This window comes from Corylus avellana, chromosome ca9 (assembly GCF_901000735.1).
Source record: "Corylus avellana chromosome ca9, CavTom2PMs-1.0".
NCBI lineage: Eukaryota > Viridiplantae > Streptophyta > Magnoliopsida > Fagales > Betulaceae > Corylus > Corylus avellana.
Window position 1 is genome coordinate 21,240,827 of NC_081549.1, and position 19,089 is coordinate 21,259,915.

A 19,089-nucleotide genomic window follows, 5' to 3' on the forward strand; every position below is an offset into this window, starting at 1 on the left:
TAAACCAAACCTTATATTAGTCCTTGTTATAAAAATGTAACTTGTCCATTTGTTTGCACGTTTTTGTTAAAATATTTGCTTTTTTCTTTTTATTCTCAAAATGAAAAATATTAACAATCAATCAAAATATAAAGCACTTATAGAAATACAAAAATGGTATTCACTAGAAGACTAAGAACACTTTTTAAAACTCATCAAAACAAAAAATATCCTCGAAACACATTAACAAACTAAATAATCAATGCTGTTTAGTTCCCTAATGGTGTAATTTTAAAGGCATACCATGATGATATATGTTTCTCTCTCTACTTTTTAGTGAGAGAAGCTTCCGGCCACCACCTATGGCATGTTGCGGGGAGGAGGGAGTGGACTCTCATCCGCCGTACGTTTCCATCTCATGTCTTTCTTCTATGTTTTTCTCAATTTTTCTCTATCAAATTAACAATGTCAGTTCCTCCACCACCACAAGTTTAGCTAATTTCCTCTTCCACCTCCAATCTCCGCTATTAACCACCGTGCCGGGTCTCTCATGCGCTAGCCATTGAGAATAAATTTAGTTTTTTTTTCAACCCAAATCTGTCTTCCACTATCAACCTCCTCCTCCAACACACCACCACCATGATATTTAAGGCCTCACCATGATATCTTTTCCATGATATTTAGTTTTTTGTTGTCTATATATGTTGTTTGTTTTGCTTTTATGGTGTTGTGCTTTTGTTTTATGGGTTATAATCTCCATGTGTTTCGCTGAATCTCTCTTATATATATTGTGAAGACTCTTTAATGGCCCCTATCTATGCCAACTCTTGATTTGAAAAGAAAAAAAGTGGGTGATCTTAAAATCAAAAAAGGGGTGGGTTTCCTAACAACAGACCCAAAATAAATTAAAACAGTGCATAAATAATTACAAAAGGTAAGAAACAGATCAAACGAGTGGCTCGATCACCTCAAAGGGCCGCTCAAGGCGGTTACAGAAGTAAAAGAGGCACAAATTAAGGTGAATTTATTTGAATCCCCACATGGAACCGGAAACAACCATCATAACGAAGCTAAAACTGAAATGCACTGTCATAGTCCGATACAAAAACTGTAGAATAGAGATGATCTACCACTAAACTCTCAACTTGCTTTAAAAGTAAAACCCATTTTATGTGACATATTTCTTAGCTTTTAATCCAAGATAGAGAGGACCGTATCAATCTTTCGTCCATTTTCTATTTGTTATTCTTATTTTGAGTAGTGTATTTTTGTTTAGACAAGTTAATGGAATGCCCACCCCTTTTTATTTTTATTTTTCTCTTATAACCCTTTTCCCCACTTGTTTAGGTAAAAATGGCATACCATAATTGCGAATAAGAATTCTTGCTGGACACCATCATTATGACATTAACCAGAACCAAGACAATGTCAAAAACATCATTGCAGTTTTGGTTTCATCAACCACATTAACTAGGGTTAAGAGCATGATACCTTATTTATTTATTTAATATTCTCTTAATTCACGTCGATTGAGATACCACCGTAATTATCCCACTATCCCACGTGTGACGCTACAGTTTTTTTATCTTAAAAAAATTATTATAATATAACATAAATATTATAAATAATTTTAAAAAACCTCAAAATACAATTATATATTTATATATGCATGACAAATATTTTTCGAACCGCAAACAGTTCAACACCAACAGTGCGCAGGAATAGCCACGTGTCAGCTAGTAAGAGCTGACACAAATATCTCCCTTGTCCCGTTTCTACGCACAAATATCACGTCCCTTGAATGCGAATTCTCTTAAAATAATCAAGCGCACCGAGAAGGACAATAAAATAACATATAAAACCCGCACCGAAGCCTTGGAAACCGGCTGTAGTCGGTAAAAGGAGCTTCCCTCTGCTGACTCCTGTGGCGGCAAACTCTTAAGGTTTACTGGCTCTTCCGGTTGCTCTGTTAAAATTCAATTTTCTCTCGCTTTCCTTTCCTCCCTGGCTTTCCATATTTTCTCTCGCTTTGATTCTCTGTTTTCGGTTTGTTTCTGATTCTTGTGGAAGAGTCGCCGTTCGGTTCCGTTCCTTAAAGGTGAAGATGTTTTCCTAGATCTGTTTCGTTGTTTTTTACTTCGTAATTCTCTGTTTGGTTGACGAGAAAACTTTAAAAACCAGAAGGCAGTAGAATGTTAAAAGTCTATGTGTTGCTTTTTTCTTCAAAAAGCGAGAAAAAAACGAAAAAGCAAATCAACGGCGTGAGTGTTTTATTCTTTTATTCGTTGTTTATATATTCGTTTGCTTTGTCGTAAAGAACTTACTCTGAAAATGAAAAAGCATGGATAACTTTAAAAAGTCTGTCTCCACACTCATATTTTTTAGTAGAATATTTATATAATTGCGACTCTATCTAAACTTATAGAAAAAAAATTCTAGAATTTTTTTTCTGTCTATAGTTAGAATTTTTTTTGACGGAGTATTTATTGTTCGAACTCTCTCTGCAACTGCAAGTATGTGTATTTTTAACGTGATTTACGCTGCTTGTGCGAATATCCATCAGTGTTATGCTCAGCTTCTTATCAAATTGGTTGATGATTGACGTTTGCGGTTTTATTAATTTTGAAAATTGTTGTGATATATACATGGAAAAGATAAACTACGGAGTATAAGTTTGGTTTCTTAAAAAAGTGTTAATTGATGCTTATAGTGGTTCAAACCATGTGAGCTTGTGATTCCTTTTTTTTTGTCTAAAAAAAAATTTGTTGATTTATTTCTTTCTATTCATCATTGCAGCTATTTTTGTTAATTTGCGTGTGTGTTGTTTGTTTATGTGTTATGTGTTCAATTTGCCTGTTGAGACGGTAATATGTGTGTCTGCGTGGTGCATTGACTTGTATTGTTGGAACTTGGAACACTGGCCTGGCTGCTTGAGCTATAAGCTTTTGCTTCTTTTCTTTGAACGCAATCAAAGTTGTTCAGCCGTTGCCCCATAGATTTTATATCATCTGAAAATGGTGTCATAGTTAACTATATGTTTAATTGGTCCATTTTGATTTGAGTGTTTATTTGGGCAGGCGATTGTAACGATGAAGGGTCCCAAGGGCAAGGGGACTGCTAGGAACACAAGGGAAACTTTGAAGCCTGTGGATGACAGGTTGGTTTTTGTGTTTTGCTTAGGTTCAATTCTTGCATTTTATTTTATTGTTTTAGGCTTAAGATGAACTTTAAATAGATTGTTCCTTTACACGATCTATTTTATGGTATTGGTTTCATGGCCACCGGCATGGGTATATATTTTATCGATATCTGATGTTACATACCCAATGGTGTATACAGTTGTTACAGGAATATTGTAGTGATGTGTCGTGTATATTTGGCTTTTCAGAAAGATTGGGAAGCGAAAGGCGGTAGCCAAGGCTGACAAGAGTAGCAAACATCAGCCCAAGAAGCAGAGAGATGCCAAGAAAGACCCTAATAAACCTAAACGGCCTCCTAGTGCTTTCTTTGTGTTCCTGTTTGTATCTCTTTCTCTGTTGCTTTCTCCAGTAGTTTTACTTGGTTTTGGAAGATATGAATTTGAAGATCTATCTGATCCATGCTTTGTTAATTCAATAGTGAGGAGTTCAGAAAGGACTTCAAGAAAGAACACCCTGATATTAAAGCTGTGTCAGCTGTAAGTTGTATATGAATTTGCTTTCTTTCTTTCTGCATGATAACACAGTTCCTCCCCCCCCCTCCAAAAAAAAAAAAAACTACAGATTTGTTTTTTGCATGCTTTAATTGAAGGTTGGGAAAGCTGGAGGGGAGCAGTGGAAATCCTTGTCTGGTGCTGTAAGTATTCTTATGTTTTATATTGATATTGGGGAGTTATTTGGCCTTGAAATTACGTTCTTTGACATGGAAATTGATTTCCGTCTGAAAGCTGCTGCTAAATATATTGTTGTGTGAAACCGTTTGGTTTGCTACCTGACACTGAAATTCTCTGGAAGTCTTTGTGATTTGGCTGAATGACTGTCGACTTGACATATGCCAAATAATCCATGGCTATCTTAACACCTCAATATCCTGATGAGGTGGGTGCTCCTTTGAGGTTGAGAATGGATGTTAAGCCGGTCTTCTTTTAGTCAAGATAATGTCATTCGGTGCATGGTCTTTTGGTGAATGAATGTTGAAATACAAGAGATATTCTTTCCTTATTAGATAGTATATCATTATGTCATAATGTGATCACTATCATGTCAGTTCTGTCAAGATAAGATCATTTAGTGATACAGAGATGGTTCTTTTGGTGAACGACTTCTGTGATATTTTATTTGGATATGTGTTATTTACTTGAGCTTTATTGCCTGGTTTCAAAGGAAAAAGCTCCATATGAAGCCAAGGCTGCAAAAAAGAAGTCCGAGTATGAAAAGGTTATGAAGGCCTACAACAAGAAGCAGGTGGATATTTCGCATCTAATACTTATTTTTGTTTTTCTTACTCTTGGTACTTGTTAGGGCTTTTTACTAGCTTGACATAATTATCTTTACGTTGATAGGATAGTGCAATAGATGATGGTGAAGAGGAGTCAGACAGGTCAAAATCTGAAGTGCATGATGACGATGTCGTAGCAAGTGCAGAGGTAGTTCTACTTCTATAATTTCTTTTTTTTTTTGGATGCATTACCTGGCATGTTTGTCATAACGTTCTTGGTTATATAAAACAAGTACTTATTGAGGGCTTTGTCCTCAATTCTCCTGAACTTCCGAAGGAGGGTAACTATGTTGTAGATGAAAAGCTGGCTTCCTGTTCGGAAATGGTTAAGTTCAAGTGCCTTTTTGGATTCGCCTGCTTATATGAATCTTGAGTTTCGAATTGCTCAACTAAATATTCAGGGGCTATTAACACGGGGAACAGAATGAGTGTGGCCCTGAAAGATAATAGGGACTATGATGAGAAAGTAGCTTTAACTCGTCAGGGAACTCATGGGAAAACCCAAGCAAACGTATGAAATACATAAATTTGGTGCTTTACCTTATGAAGATACTTTGGGTGTGTCCACTAGCCACCTAAAATGACTTAATTGAACTGAGTTTTCCCGGCAACCTTGGTCTCTGTTTTGATGCAATCATTGGCTTGTTAAGCTGTAAACTTTCCTTGCCTTGTATTGTTCATGTTGATTATGGGGTGGTTGCTTTTGGTGGTTCTGATGCCAGTACTTGCAACAACTATATCGCTTTGCAGGAGGACGAGGGGGAGGAAGAGGAAGAGGAGGATGACGAGGACGAGGACTAAAATTGGATGCTTTGTGACTCGAGTGTAATGGTTGATTAATTTAGTGGGAAAGGATTGTGGAGTGTGTTTAAACTGCTAGGTCACTTGTGGTGCTCCTTGAAACAGGGCACACTCTTTTGTGTGCTGCTGCCACTTTCCTTTTTAGTCTTACTTGTATGCTCTGCAGGAGCTTTCCTGTTTTAGTTGATAATAATTTTGGTTCTTTTGGCATGTGATGGCTAAAGATTACATAATCTCTCTTTAACAAGGAAAAAGTTAACATCTGAAGCAAGCTGTGATTTACATGGAAGCAATTGTTGGATGCCAATATTTTTCTTAATGAACCATTGATAATAATATGTAAACGCTACATGGGCAGTGGTCATGACAAGTAACAATCAGATTTGTAAATTAATACATATGAGTGACAAACCTCCTCCGTCTCTTGAACTGTTATTTTAGCTCTCAATTATCCGGATTTTACCATGGACTTCAAGATTTTCCCAAGAGAAAAAAGTTCATAGAAGCTTTAAGTTTTACGTCCAGCGAAGCATTCCCATATCTTCTCCTTCTCCTTTGCGGCTCGAAAGTGGAAAGTCCCTCCTCGGCTTTTCTTCTTTGTTGTCTTATAAAAAAAAAAGGTGAACATTTTCTACAAACATACTGCAGAAAATGAACTACAACGCAAATGAAGAAAAAATGAAATCAAATAATTTACTGTTGAGTTGTGCTGAAAACGATTTACAGTTTCAAATGCTTCTTGGAAGAGAAGAATTATATACAATCAACTAGGTATTATGTACACGATGTTCCCAGCCCCTGCAGATAACTAAGTCAACGGTGATGAGGATCATAAGAAATAAATGTAGGATCTGGAACAATGAGAGGCAGTTTATCAATGTACATAAAAAGTCTCTTCAAGTTCTCCTTGGAGATCGAGGACAAGTCAACAATTTCACAGCGACTGATGCAGATCCAAAGGTCATCGGAGTCGACTCTGCTGAGACTATTCCGGCAAAAGGGGCATGACTGCGATCGTGCACGCCTAGAGAGCAACCAGGAAACAGCAAACATGATGACCAACTTAACTAATATAGTCACAAAAAGAAGAGAAATAAAATCTCCAGCACTCACTGTATAAAAGTAAGTCCTCAAAAAAAAAAAAAAAAAAAAAAAAATGGAGTAGACTCTTTCTGAGTGATGATTCAGGACAAAGTAACAACAGGCCCTAAATCAAATCGCACTATTTCATTTGGGAGCAATCATCACATGCAGTAGAAGCAGAATCTATGGGCATAAATGAATGCATTCAATATTTTGATAAAGAAAACATAGTTCCTACATATTCTTGCCGACATTATAGAGATGAGACATAAAGTTGGGCCCTAGCCATAAAAAGATTCCATTGGAAGCTCCTAACTCTATTAGAATGTTCACTACTTTGGTTGGAATGCCAAAAATCTGTCTAGTACCACTGCACTTCTGTAAGAAATAAAAGTATCTGTACATTATAACAAATTTTAGCTTTCCAACAAAGAAAACAATAAAACACGTAGATTATTTGCTTATGTTACTTAATTTTTGTATAGTATTTTGAGGTTTGTGTAAGAGATCAGGTCTGGATTACAGTGTGGTGAAACCATCTTTGGCTAGCTGTAAATTTCCAGAATGAGCAGGGTTTTAATCTAAAATGCCTATTTAGGTTCTGATGATCTTAAGGAAACCTCGAGCTGATTGCATAATTTCTGGGTTAGCCTTCCAGGGCATGAATCAATGATCATCCCATAAATGCACTCTAAACAAGTTCAATCATTAAACTGGACAAATATGGCGGGTCTGATAAACAAGTTTGATAGACAAGAACTAATTGTGTCCAGGAAACTGTTAAGGATGAACTAGATTATTCAACATAAAGACCTTGATGATGCTATCAAACAACATGGTGAATCTCTGGAGGCAAGTTGCAACTGACAAAAAGAGAGAGCAAATTTGGTACTGGACATTTAGTAAACAATAGGGCTAAAGGTCTAGCTGTACAGAATCTGGAATTCGCAAGCTTTGAATTATTACATGGTTTTCCGCCTGTGCTTTTGTGCATGCGTGTGAGTGAGAGAGTCTGTTAAGAATTGTTGGTCCACCCAAGGGAATGCTCTATGATAATGATCATTGATCTGTTTGGTTTCTCTACAAAATGTCTCAAAGTTTGTAAGCAACAACAAATAGGCCATGGGCCTTAGATATTTGATAACATCGATTGACAGTGCCCTTCAAATGAGTTTCTTTTACATTTTTTTTTTCCCTTTCTTCAGGTTAAGAAAATGAATGGTCTGCTCAGACTTGCTCCTATCTAATAAATAAATACATGATCCTTATCATTTTCATAGGATAACAGCCAGTAGATGATAGATTGCTGAAATATATTATAACAAAAGCTAGTAATTCATAACAATTAGCATACCAATTTCGGTAGCACTTCATACACATTGAGTGACTGCAAATGGGCAACACGACCTTGCTGTTCATCTCCATGCAAATACCACATTCTTCTTCTCTCTCTAAATCAATTTCAGAGAGCTTTCCTTTTTCCGAGTCATCCTTTCTCTTGTATTTGGTGGCACAAATTTCTCTTTGTTTCCTCTCTTCTACATCAGTGATTCCTCTTTGAAGTTGCAATAAAGAAGGAAATATCACACCTGTTCTCAAAAAGCCAAAATGGTACAAAATGGATTGCCAGACAGTTGGAATTATTCGGAGAATAAATATATGCACTGAACTTAACAGAAAAAAAAAAAAGAAAAAAGAGCATTTCAAGAACTTGAGAGAAAAAGAAATTCAATTCCTTTGGAACCTAATTACCGTAGAACTCTTTTAGACTGGCTTTCCTTTCATGAGTATACATGGTGGTCTTCCCATCTTGATAAGCCTGTAACAAACCTAATACTATCACACCCTTGACAAGATCAAAGTACCAAGTTCGACACTATTATGGATTAGACATTATATACGATATGGCAATCAAAGAAATAGACTAAAAGCAAAAACCAGTTAAATTGACTGAAAGAAAGATAAGAAATTGCAACTAACCTTGAATATAAGAACCCTAAGCAATCCCAAGGCACCAGCAAGGTGACAATCAGTCCACTGAACAAGAAAGAGAAAAAACTGAGAAGCTGGACAGTAGGATAATCTCATCTGAAGGCAGGCACCATCGTATTCCCTCGGATAATCAGAAGCCCTGTATCACAAGATGTACTTTACCCCTTAAAAACATCGTCACTAAAGATAATCAGCAGAGTGTACATTCAGTCCCGATGGATGCACCTTGCAGATACACCCCCTCCCCTCCCCCTTCCCAAAACAAAAAACACCTCCTCATTTTTCTTTCTCTTCCATGAAGAACAAATTATCAAAAGCAGAAGACTTATAATAAGCAATAAACACAAAAACCCCACCACCCCAAAAAGAAGAAAAAAAAAGCAATGGGCTCAGAGTGGTGCAAAAATTGGCTGCAATGAGAATTGAACTAGGCCCATCTCCAAAAAGGATGATAGATTTAACATAAGATTGAAAATGGAACTACACAAGCTTGACTGGTTCTTTCTGAGAATCCAGAGTCTCAGAACCTGAAAAAACTATTCTGTTATGATGACTCCTCAGGTTCTTTCCCAATCAAGCAAGTGTCAATAAAATCAACAGTGGTTGTGTATAAATCAGGGTCTCACATTCAAACTCCACAAAATTACAACACAAAATCACCGTAGAGAAAAAATTATCTTCGAAATTCAAGAGAGAACAAAGCTTGGAGCCCATTGAATACACAGAGCAATTATCAGTAGTTGGAATGTCCCACAATTTCTCCAATTGGGGCATATGCATATTTGCACATACCACCGTCATAACTTATAAATTCTAAAAATCGTTCCTTCACATCTGAAAATAATCCGAAATAAACCATTTTGTTTGAATTGAGCAGCTAAAAACAGAAAAATGGAGAAATACAAAAAACAGAGGAAGTGAATTAAAAAATAAAAATAATTGACTAAAAAAATGTGAGCACGTATTTCACAGCTAAACAAACTAGGGAAAAAAAAGAATTAAACTAATGAAATTGATTCTCATCATCACCTCAAAACCCAAAATTTTGTTTTCATAAAATAAAAACCCACCAGCACCACAGAAAAAAAAAAAAAAAAAAAAAAAGAGAGGAAATAGAAATTTACAGGGTATTTACAAACTGGAATATCAGCTTCGAGGGCCTTCAGGGAATCCTTGAAAGACTTGCGCATTTTTTTCTCTTAACTCATCCACCTCCAACAGAAGCTCACCCAAATAACCCTACCAAACTCCACCACCACCATTCACTCCCCACCTCCAGATGCTTAAAAACCAACAAATCCAAAACAAACCCAACTCTACAGCTTTCTCTCTCACTTTCTATAAACACCCGGGTGGCCCCTTTTTCATTTTTCCTGATAATAATCTTCCATGCTTAACTGCCAGCGTCCAGTCTCAAAACTCTTGCACTTTGGAGACGTTTCAGAGAGAGAGAGAGAGGAATTAAGGTGACTTGGCTTTCGCGCTTAGCCAACTTACGTAAAGTAATATATATATAGATATATATATATATATATATATGCTATATATACTTCATATCTCAATTCTTTATTAATGCGCGAAATTTGGCGGCGGAGATTGAACAGGGGTTCCCGAAATGACCAATTTGCCCACTCCCGCATTCATCGAAATTCATTTTCATTATCGCTTCCCAATGTTTCTGTTCGCTCCCCGGCAGTGACCTCCCTACTTAGTAAGTGTATATATATATATTGCCGTGTTTGATACCCAGTGACCTAAGTGAGGTCACTGCCGGGGAGTGAACAGAAACATTGGGAAGCGATAATGAAATGAATTTCGATGAATGCCCACTATATATATATATATATATATATATATATATATAATATTAAATTTAGATGAAATGATAAATTAAAGATTGGTTGAGTAATTCCGAAATTAATGACTCAATCACAAAATTAAAGTTCTTAATTGATGATTAAAATATTTAATTGGGTCTAGTCGTATTCAAATTAGAGTTAAAGTTGAAAATTTGAGTTTTGGAGAATATATGATTTGACCGAAACATAGAGGAAAATCCTTAGATTCGTTTATGTTTGAGAAAAAAATGTTTCGATGATTTGATATAAAAGGAAAAGGGAGAAGTATAGTTTGGTAGGACCTATATTTAAATAATATTTTATTGTTTGAAAATTGTTTTAAAATGTATTTTATATTTTGAATTATTTATTAGCGACTTCGAAAAGCTTTTTTTTGTTTTAAAAAATATTTTGAAGTGATATAAAAGCAGTAAGTATTTTATTTGGTGGGATACATATTTAAGCAGTACTTTATAGTTTGAAAAGGTTTTTATATTTTTAATTATTTGTTAATTGTCTTTAAAAAAGTTTCTTTTTATTAATTAAAAACTATAAAGCTATTTTCAAACCATTATTAGAAGTCACCCAATTTTCATGAAATAAACAAACATAATAATATGAAGCGTCGTACAATTGAGATGACGTGATAGTAAAAATTAATCTTTAATATATATTTTTTAAAGGTTAATAATAATATTCTAAGTAGCATTTCTCTTATTACAAATATTTGTTAAGTGTTTATGCAATAAATATTTATATGTTTTTTGTCCTAAAATTTGTCTTCCATTGATCATGCGATAAGAGTAATGCTAAAAATTATATTTTTATTTTACAATAGAAAAATGCTAGATGTCAATATTTTTTTTTTTTTATATTTAGTTCATATTCTCTTATAAATTCAATAGATCAACTATTAAATTTATGGGGTCTATATTAACTTATGTGTGAGGTCCTCATAAGTCCATAAATTTAATGACTGATTGTAAGAGAATATAGGTCAAATATAGAGAAAAAAAAACTTCACAAATATTGATCAAATATACGTGAAGTGTTTTTGCAAGAAATATTTGTATGTTTTTGTCCTAAAATTTGTCTGCGATAAGAGTAATGCGAAAAATTGTATTTTTATTTTATAATATTGACGTATTAGTTCTAATAAAAATATAGTATATATGAAAAAAAATAAAAATAAAAAATAAAAAATAAAAAAATCAATATTGGGTGTTTTATTTTCTGGTTGAGGCGAGGTGTCGTTTCGCAGCTCATGGGAGATGTGTGCCTCAGCGGGTGATGATGTGAAAGAGACATTCTGGGTTGTATGAAGAAGACAGAGTAGTTGGAGAAGGCGGTGCGGTGGCAGCATCTACTGACACGTGAAGAGCATGCATGAGCTAATGAGCTACGCCTAACCGTTACTGGCGGATCCCACCGTTGGTGGTTTATATTTTGAAGCTTCTTGCGCTACGTGTCGTGATTGTAAAATCATGGACCCCACAATGAGGTAAGCAGTGTAATAATAATAGAGTATGTTTTTTTTGTTTTTTTTTTTATCCCATAATACGGTGCATTTAATTATATTACAAAGTTTACTAAAAAACCCCCCCTTAAGATTTGGATACTTTATTTATTTTTTCCTAAATTTTGATTTGTGAGGTACCTTGAGCACCAAAGGCCACCCCAAATTTTTTTTTTTTTGAAAAAATAAAAAATATATTTAAAAATAAAAAATAAAAAATTTAATTAGGTGACCACGTTATCACTGATAGCGTGGCCACTTATGCTATATGTCAAATTTTAATTGGTCCACATGTTAGTGACATAGACTTCCGTTAAGTCAACTAACGGTTAATGGATGGAAGGACTAATTTGGTTTTTATCAAAACTACAAGTACCCCCTATGATACAAATCAAAACCTAGGAGGGAAAAAATATAGTGTCAAAACCCTAAGGGAGTTTTAGTATTTAACCCTAATATTTTTTACAAACTTATTAATCATACTTCAATTTATATTCAAATAATAATAAAACATGTAGTATTCCAAAAATTATAATGGATTACTGGGAAATGTCAATGGTTTTATTTATGAGAGTCTCTACCATCGGGTCAAGCCTTAAAAGTGGTGTTTTGTAGCATCCAACCACATTGTGACACCTTATCCATTAAAAAAAAAATGCAAAAAATAAAACTGAAAACAAAAGCACCGGATCAAAATGAAAAAAAAATAAAAAAAATAAATCCAAGCTGCCCAATGCATGCCGTGGGTCTGGCGAGACTCACGGCCAGACCCATGAGAACTTGCCAAAAAACCCACCTGACCCGCCGGAAAACCCACAAAATCAAGCCTAAAAAACTCATTTCTAATGCCTCGAAAATTGTTTCTAATGCCTCAAAACTCATTTTTAATACCTTAAAACTCGTTTCTAATGCCATAAATCTCGTTTTTTGATTTAAATTTAAAACCTAGAGGTGGAAGGTTTAACACTTCGGAAATTTTATCACCTTAGAGCTGGAGAAGATGACTGTTAAATGGAAGGTTCACTCTTTCTCTGTTAAATGACAAGAAGAATGAAGAAGAATGAATAAGAAGAAATGAGGGAGGTTGTCGGCAAGAAGGAAGAAATTGAAGAAATAAGGAAAAATCTAGTGTTTTAAGCTGTATGATAGTTTTATGCATTTTGCTTATGTGGCAGTTGGTGATTGAGGGCTGCAAAAGTTGGGTTTTATTGAAGTTAAAATCCTTTATTTATGCTCCCGATTTATCCTAAAAACATGGCATGCTCTATTAAATTAGAATAATTAAACTTTATTAATTACCAAAAATGTAGTAGATTAGGTTTCTTCTTTTAATAAAAGAGGTGGGTTACCTTACAAACTTTGTGGTCCCATTGATTAGATTAAAGATCACATTTGTCAATTAGCATTAGATATCATCATAAATAAATATTATTTTTGGCTAAGTAGCTTTAAGTATAATATAATGATGTATGACAAGGACAATGCTGTTGCTTATAGATAACTATAGGCTATTCAAGAAGTTATCTTATCCAATTACTCTTATTATATTATTTTCTCCTTTCTCATTACACATCCAACTAGTGGAAGATTGCAAACCAGGGGCCCTTCGTTTAACTATAGAAATAGAATTATGGGTGTGTTTGTTTTTTTTTTGGTTTTTTGAAAGTTATGGGTGTGTTTGTTAATGTGTATTGTTGGATAGATTTTTATTATTATTATTTTTTTTTACAAAAAAGAAGCATTTTGATGTGATATAAAAGAGAAAAATGTTTTTGTATTTTGAGTTATTTGTTAATTTTTTTTTTTTTTTTTAGAACAAAAAATGAAAAACAGGAAAACAAAGATTTTGAACTAGCATGGCCTAAAAAATGATAAAACTAAATAATGATTAAAAGTCATATATTTTTAAAGTGAAAAAAAAAAAAAAACTTGAAATATTATAATATTATTCGTGCTCATTGTTAAGAGATTGCTACACATATAGTACATACACGTAAACCCAAAAAAGTGCTCGATAGTCTTAAAATGCTCCATGCAATGTATCTTTCTCTCCGTGCGCCGACAATGTAGAAAACCTTTCTCTTTTTGGTTTTTTAAGTCATGTGCTACATTAGGTCAAACTAGAATTAGGCATGAGGACAATCGAGGAGAAAGGGTAGAATTAAAAAAAAAAAAAAAAAAAAAAGATTTTTGAGGGATAAAAAATATGTAGAGATCAGACAATGAAAAATACAAGTAGGTGGTTATCAAAGGATAAACTTCTATTTTGGATTATCTTTGGCCTGTAGGCTGTTGGTGGTTATGAAGGGATAAAACTATGATTGGCCTCATACGAATCTTAACCTTTCGTGCTGTGGTTGTCGGTGGGCTTTGGGTTTTTTAATTATAGAATTGCTATATGCACTTGCTGCAAGTATTTAGTATTTACCCTCTTAAGAATTTGCTTATCCATCGGTGTGACAGTAATTCTCACCATTGATTTATTATTTATAGATTAACCTATCCAAAATTATTGATAAAATTTGCTGTCAGATCATAAAGTAAGCACATATAGCATTTTTCATATAATTACAGTAAAAAAAAGATAAAGGGTAAATGTAAAATAAATCATTTAGTATACACGTTATTTGTGATAATTTCTTGATGTTTTAAAATTTGAATTTCTTGCCACATCATAACCCACCACCTCTCACAAGCCACCCTCCATAGGTGGGGTGGCTCGTGGTGAAGGGTGGTTATCCTTACTCCCTTTCAGGGATGCATGGGTGACACAACTACTCGTGTGGTTGAATAAAATTAAAAATTTAGTTTTAATAAAATGAATAATTTTTATATTAATATGATGTGGAAAAAAAAGAAAAGAAATTAACTTGGCTTATCGAGCATCACTTTATTTGACAGAAAACACACGGAAGGTTTAAGAATAGCAAACATTAACAACAAATAAAAAAGATTTCTATTAATTTCAAACCAATGATTTTTACAATTCAACAACCTCTTCTTCAATTCATTCAAAACTTTTAACAAACGATTCGATTTGTACCAAACAAAACACGATAAAAAATCATACAGATTCTGGTACGTGGGGCATGTTTCAGAAAGAGAATAAGAAAATCTTCAAATTCATGGGTTTTAAAACACTACAAAAATGTTCAGATTTAAGATAAACAAACTTTATTAGGTGGGACTGGTTTCATCTGGCATTATCGGGTGTGGTGGGGACAATAAATTATGCATCGCTTTTTCTCCGTTTGAATTGACAATACTAAAATAAAGAAGTCACAATCAAGATAATGTGAGCATTCTTGACAACACAACGAGTAGAATTCTCCAATGACGGCCAAATAACTTAACAGCGGGAACCGCAATTCACAATGATTGGCTTAAAATGAGCCACGTCATCTCAAAGAACACACGAAAAGACCGAAGGCAAGAGAAGTTCAGGCCGCCCCTGAAACCATATTTTCACTTTGAGGCGGTGGTCAAAACAGTTGGGATTTATGGACTTTTTTTTTTTTTTTTTTTCTTCTGTCGTGGTGGCTCGTTCCCAAATCCCAAGTCCCAACCCTTCAATACAAATGAAGGGATGTGATTAAGCAAAGTACAGAGAACACCGAACAATGATTGGTTTGGTGACAATGACAAGCCAACCTCTAATGGGAGATGAGAAAAAAGAAAAGTAGAAAACCAGATGGCGGGTCTTTGGGAGTGAGAAACTACCATTTACTTGTGGAACCGACATACCTTCTCAGCTACGCAACCAATTAATATGAAAGAAAACCTGGGGTTGTTGTTTGCAAGAATTTGCTAGTTTCCTTGCATCAGTAGGAGATAGAAGGGTGGCCACACTTAAGAGAAGAATAAAGATCTGGCTATTATTAAGCTAGGACTGCACCAAGAGAAAAAAAATAATAATAATAAATAAATAAATAAGGTTCAAAATAGAAAGAAAAGAAAAAATCTTGCTGACCAAGACTCCTTTGGATAGACCAAGACCAAGAAGAGCCCAAATTGCCTTTCAGGAAATTTAAAATAAAACAAAATAAAAATAAAAAAATAAAAAAGGAAAAAAGTAGGTTTTCAAGTCAAATCAAAAACAGCGTTGGGGAATCTGTAAATGAGAAATATGCCAAAGCTGTCATACTCCAGTGTGAACATGGTTCAGGAAGAAAATTATGATGAATTAAGAGGAATGATTCCACTTCTCCTCCTTTTTCTATTTCCTCACTTTTCAAAATCAGCATTAGATTTGTGAGATTCATGTAGCCATGTAGAAGTTTTATTTTGAAAAGTAGGAGAATGAGAAAAGGATAGGAAGAGGATGTATAGCATGAATCAAATAAATAAACAAACACCAACTACCAGATGCCAAAGTATCTCAGTCTACACCAAGACCAGCTACTATCTAAACCTCGCCAAGAAAAAAAAGGGATTGTGACAGTATAATGGCATGGCAACATACAATGAATACGCTTGCCATAAATAAATATGATAGCCCCCTTTAACACTCAGCGGCAGTTGAGTCATTTATGAGACGTTATAAATACCTTTAAGACATTATAGGCTACATAATAGTCAGGTCAGTACAGTTGATGTTATCCCAACAGAAGCAAGAATCAAGGTTTTTTATAATGATGAACATGGTATAGGGTGCCTCTGGAAGCAACATCAATTTAGTGATTGCACATAAAAATTCCCAAAAAGTAATAACTCATTATGTGTAGTCTCAATGAACTGAAAATTTACCTTTGGGTGTCGCTGAATGTTGGAGGAACAACATAAGCTTCTTTCTCCTAAAATTTGAACCTTGATCTCCACCTGAAAAGGAACAATTAAGGACATGATTCCTCCTATTAGTGATTAAACAAGTGCGGCTACTTAATTCCTGAAATTCTTCAATAATTCCACTTGTAAAGGTAGATATTGCAAAGTCCCCAGAAGAAGTCTAATAACAGAAACACCCGAAGCAGCATCCAAGCTTCCTGATGAAGTTGTCATACTTTCTGAAAAGGTAAAAGCACTAAACTATATAACGTCACAATACACTGCTTCAAATTTGACATGGTGTCATTTTTAGCATATATACACACTCCATATTTGATAAATTGATTGCAATCAAGTCAAAATATTGGCAAATAAAAACTAAAATGAAAGAAAGGACTTAAAATTTTGTGGTCCATTAAATACATCACTTCAAAACGTAGAATAAGCCAAAATTACTCGTTACATTACAGGACCTCAAGCCCATCTGAACCTCTATAACTGTCCTTCCAGTGCACAACGTCACAGCATACCAGCCAAGGGATTCAAGTCCAAGTACCTCTTTTTCTAGCTAAATGTTTCCATGGCTCCGTTCCCCTTATTTTCAGATAAAATTGGCAAAGGGAACTGGACACCTTCCTCAAACAGCATTGTGATGCACACCCACCAGCATGTCCATTTTGGCTGAGTGAGAGCCCACATTATAGGGCACTGACGATCAAACCCAAAAATGAAGACATTTTGATCACGATGCTTGAACAATCAAACAAGACCTGATTCATCAATGGTAATTTCCTTAGGGACCCTCAGATTTATTTGATCAGTATCCCATCCAGCTCTATTTAACTGTTGGATGAAATCCTCAAATCTATCTTCCATCTGCAATATGCTTTGTGCGAGCTGATGGAAGACATCATCTGAACTGTCCCAGTTCTCATGTAGCCAATAAGTCTGCCACACACTACGCAAGACAGACACACTTGTAGCTTCCACCTGCATTGGGATCTTAATTTGATTAAGCTGAGCCTGTATATCCTGAAAAATATTTTAAATGCATACCTTGAATGAGACAAAGACCTCAAAATCTCCTTGCTGTTGGTTCACCATAAGAATATATTGCTCCTTTGCATATAATTTTAGAAGTGTTTTTATCTGTTGCAATATAAACAGATAAATAATAGAAATGATCAGGTTACTTCTGATGGCACCATCAAATTATAATAAAGGATAGCAGCATAATTATTTTGGCAATACCATGGAAACAGATCTCCCACCACAAACCATCTCCTCCAAGGACACACCAAATGTTATCCGTGGCTTCATGAATCTTTGCCATAATAAAATATTTTCATCCTTGTTGCATGCAACACATCCTGAAACCAACAAAAAGATTTGTCATTTTTGTAAACTAAATAACTTCTGTGATGAGCAAAGGAAAAAAAAGAACGTGAATTTTACCTGGAACAATAGAGTGTAAAACATGTGATTTTACCAGCAGACAAGCACGCTTGAGGTTTATCTGTCAATAAAGTTGAACATAGAAAACAGTTCAACTAATCAGAGAGGATCTCCTGCTTTCTTTGTACTTTCCCCCCTTGTCACTCAGAGTACGTTTATTAAACATGGTCAATCGCAAGGAAATGAAACAATCCCATATACCTTCCCAAGAAAGAAGTTCTTCAACTTAAGCTTCACTTTACGTCTTAGAAAATTAGGAACTGATTATAAAACATTCTTACTGTGTTAAATAGTAGAACCGAAAGTGATTGATAACGTAACCAAAGGTGCAGAAGCCGCATGCTCATCCATGTCAATGACAACACTGGATATGATTTGAGAAGGCCAGGTGCATCCTGCATTTGTAACTCTAAAATAAATTAAATGCATCAAATCAAGAAGTATCTAGTTTTTAGTGAATTGACATCACTATCAAGGGAATATATGAACAACATCTTGAAAGGACATAATGTACCAGGATCAGTATGCCCAGAGCAAGGCCAAGAAGCTGTGCTGCTACTTCCCAAACTTCCTCCTAAACAATTGATCAATCAATTAATGGGAAAACATTCTTTTATGCATAAGAACTTACTATCTATAGAAGGTGAAAATTTGTAGTTAAAAGTCCAACCCAAAGGGATAAAATTTTCCTCTAATCATGTGCACTGATATGGCATTGTGGTAGTAAATCAATATGAAAACATGAAAAAATAATTCTGCATCAAGAGAAGGCTTATAATTTCCTCTCACAAACAGAACCCTTGAACAAAAATCAATTGAAAACATAGGAATAGAGTAGCGCCAGTTTTATAACTCACGTCCTATGCAGCATTAGCTGATGCTAATATTTCTATAAAATAGGGACCAGAAGACTGCAGAGTTCTATAACTTAGCGAAACACTGCAGAGTTCTATAACATGTCCATGTAAGTCTGGAAAATGACAAGAACTTTCCATTGAATGCCAGGAGACGTCATTGCAAATATTGATGGCCACACTGTGCCCACGTAGATCTCTATCCACAGGGTAGAGTTGCCTAAATAGCTGGGGTTGTCTTTTCCAAAATTTGTCAAGAGGAATCAGGGACCAGAAGAAGTATTTAGCGAAAAGAGAAACGTATATATTTTTTAAATAATGATTATGGATT

At 34.8% G+C, this 19,089-nt stretch overlaps 3 protein-coding genes across 5 annotated transcripts; 1 reads left to right on the forward strand and 2 right to left on the reverse strand.

The window, feature by feature from the left end:
• The first annotated feature begins 1,868 nt into the window (after positions 1–1,868).
• LOC132191488 (high mobility group B protein 1-like) lies at positions 1,869–5,466 on the forward strand. The gene is made up of 8 exons (XM_059606523.1): positions 1,869–2,077; positions 3,057–3,136; positions 3,368–3,496; positions 3,598–3,655; positions 3,769–3,813; positions 4,341–4,421; positions 4,520–4,603; positions 5,206–5,466. The coding sequence occupies exons 2-8, from the start codon at positions 3,069–3,071 to the stop codon at positions 5,254–5,256; spliced, it is 516 nt and encodes a 171-aa protein (XP_059462506.1). The 5' UTR covers positions 1,869–2,077; positions 3,057–3,068; the 3' UTR covers positions 5,257–5,466.
• Positions 5,467–5,924: 458 nt separating this feature from the next.
• Positions 5,925–9,727, reverse strand: LOC132191489 (E3 ubiquitin-protein ligase AIRP2). Its single transcript, XM_059606524.1, is given in 6 exon segments — positions 5,925–6,280; positions 7,694–7,928; positions 8,092–8,158; positions 8,320–8,470; positions 9,456–9,472; positions 9,474–9,727. Coding segments are annotated over 6 exon segments (729 nt in total). The 5' UTR covers positions 9,522–9,727; the 3' UTR covers positions 5,925–6,069.
• A 6,984-nt stretch (positions 9,728–16,711) lies between these two features.
• On the reverse strand, positions 16,712–18,502 carry LOC132161595 (protein root UVB sensitive 5-like). Of its 3 annotated transcripts, none has more exons than XM_059571751.1 (6): positions 18,419–18,502; positions 18,186–18,299; positions 17,905–17,965; positions 17,701–17,819; positions 17,524–17,598; positions 16,712–17,439 (listed from the first exon to the last, which is right to left on the reverse strand). In XM_059571751.1, the coding sequence occupies exons 2-6, from the start codon at positions 18,249–18,251 to the stop codon at positions 17,209–17,211; spliced, it is 552 nt and encodes a 183-aa protein (XP_059427734.1). In that variant the 5' UTR covers positions 18,252–18,299; positions 18,419–18,502; the 3' UTR covers positions 16,712–17,208. The 3 variants fall into 3 exon arrangements, with proteins under 3 accessions (XP_059427734.1, XP_059427733.1, XP_059427732.1); XM_059571750.1 differs by having other exon boundaries at positions 17,506–17,598; XM_059571749.1 differs by having other exon boundaries at positions 16,712–17,451; positions 17,506–17,598.
• Between the last annotated feature and the right edge of the window lie 587 nt (positions 18,503–19,089).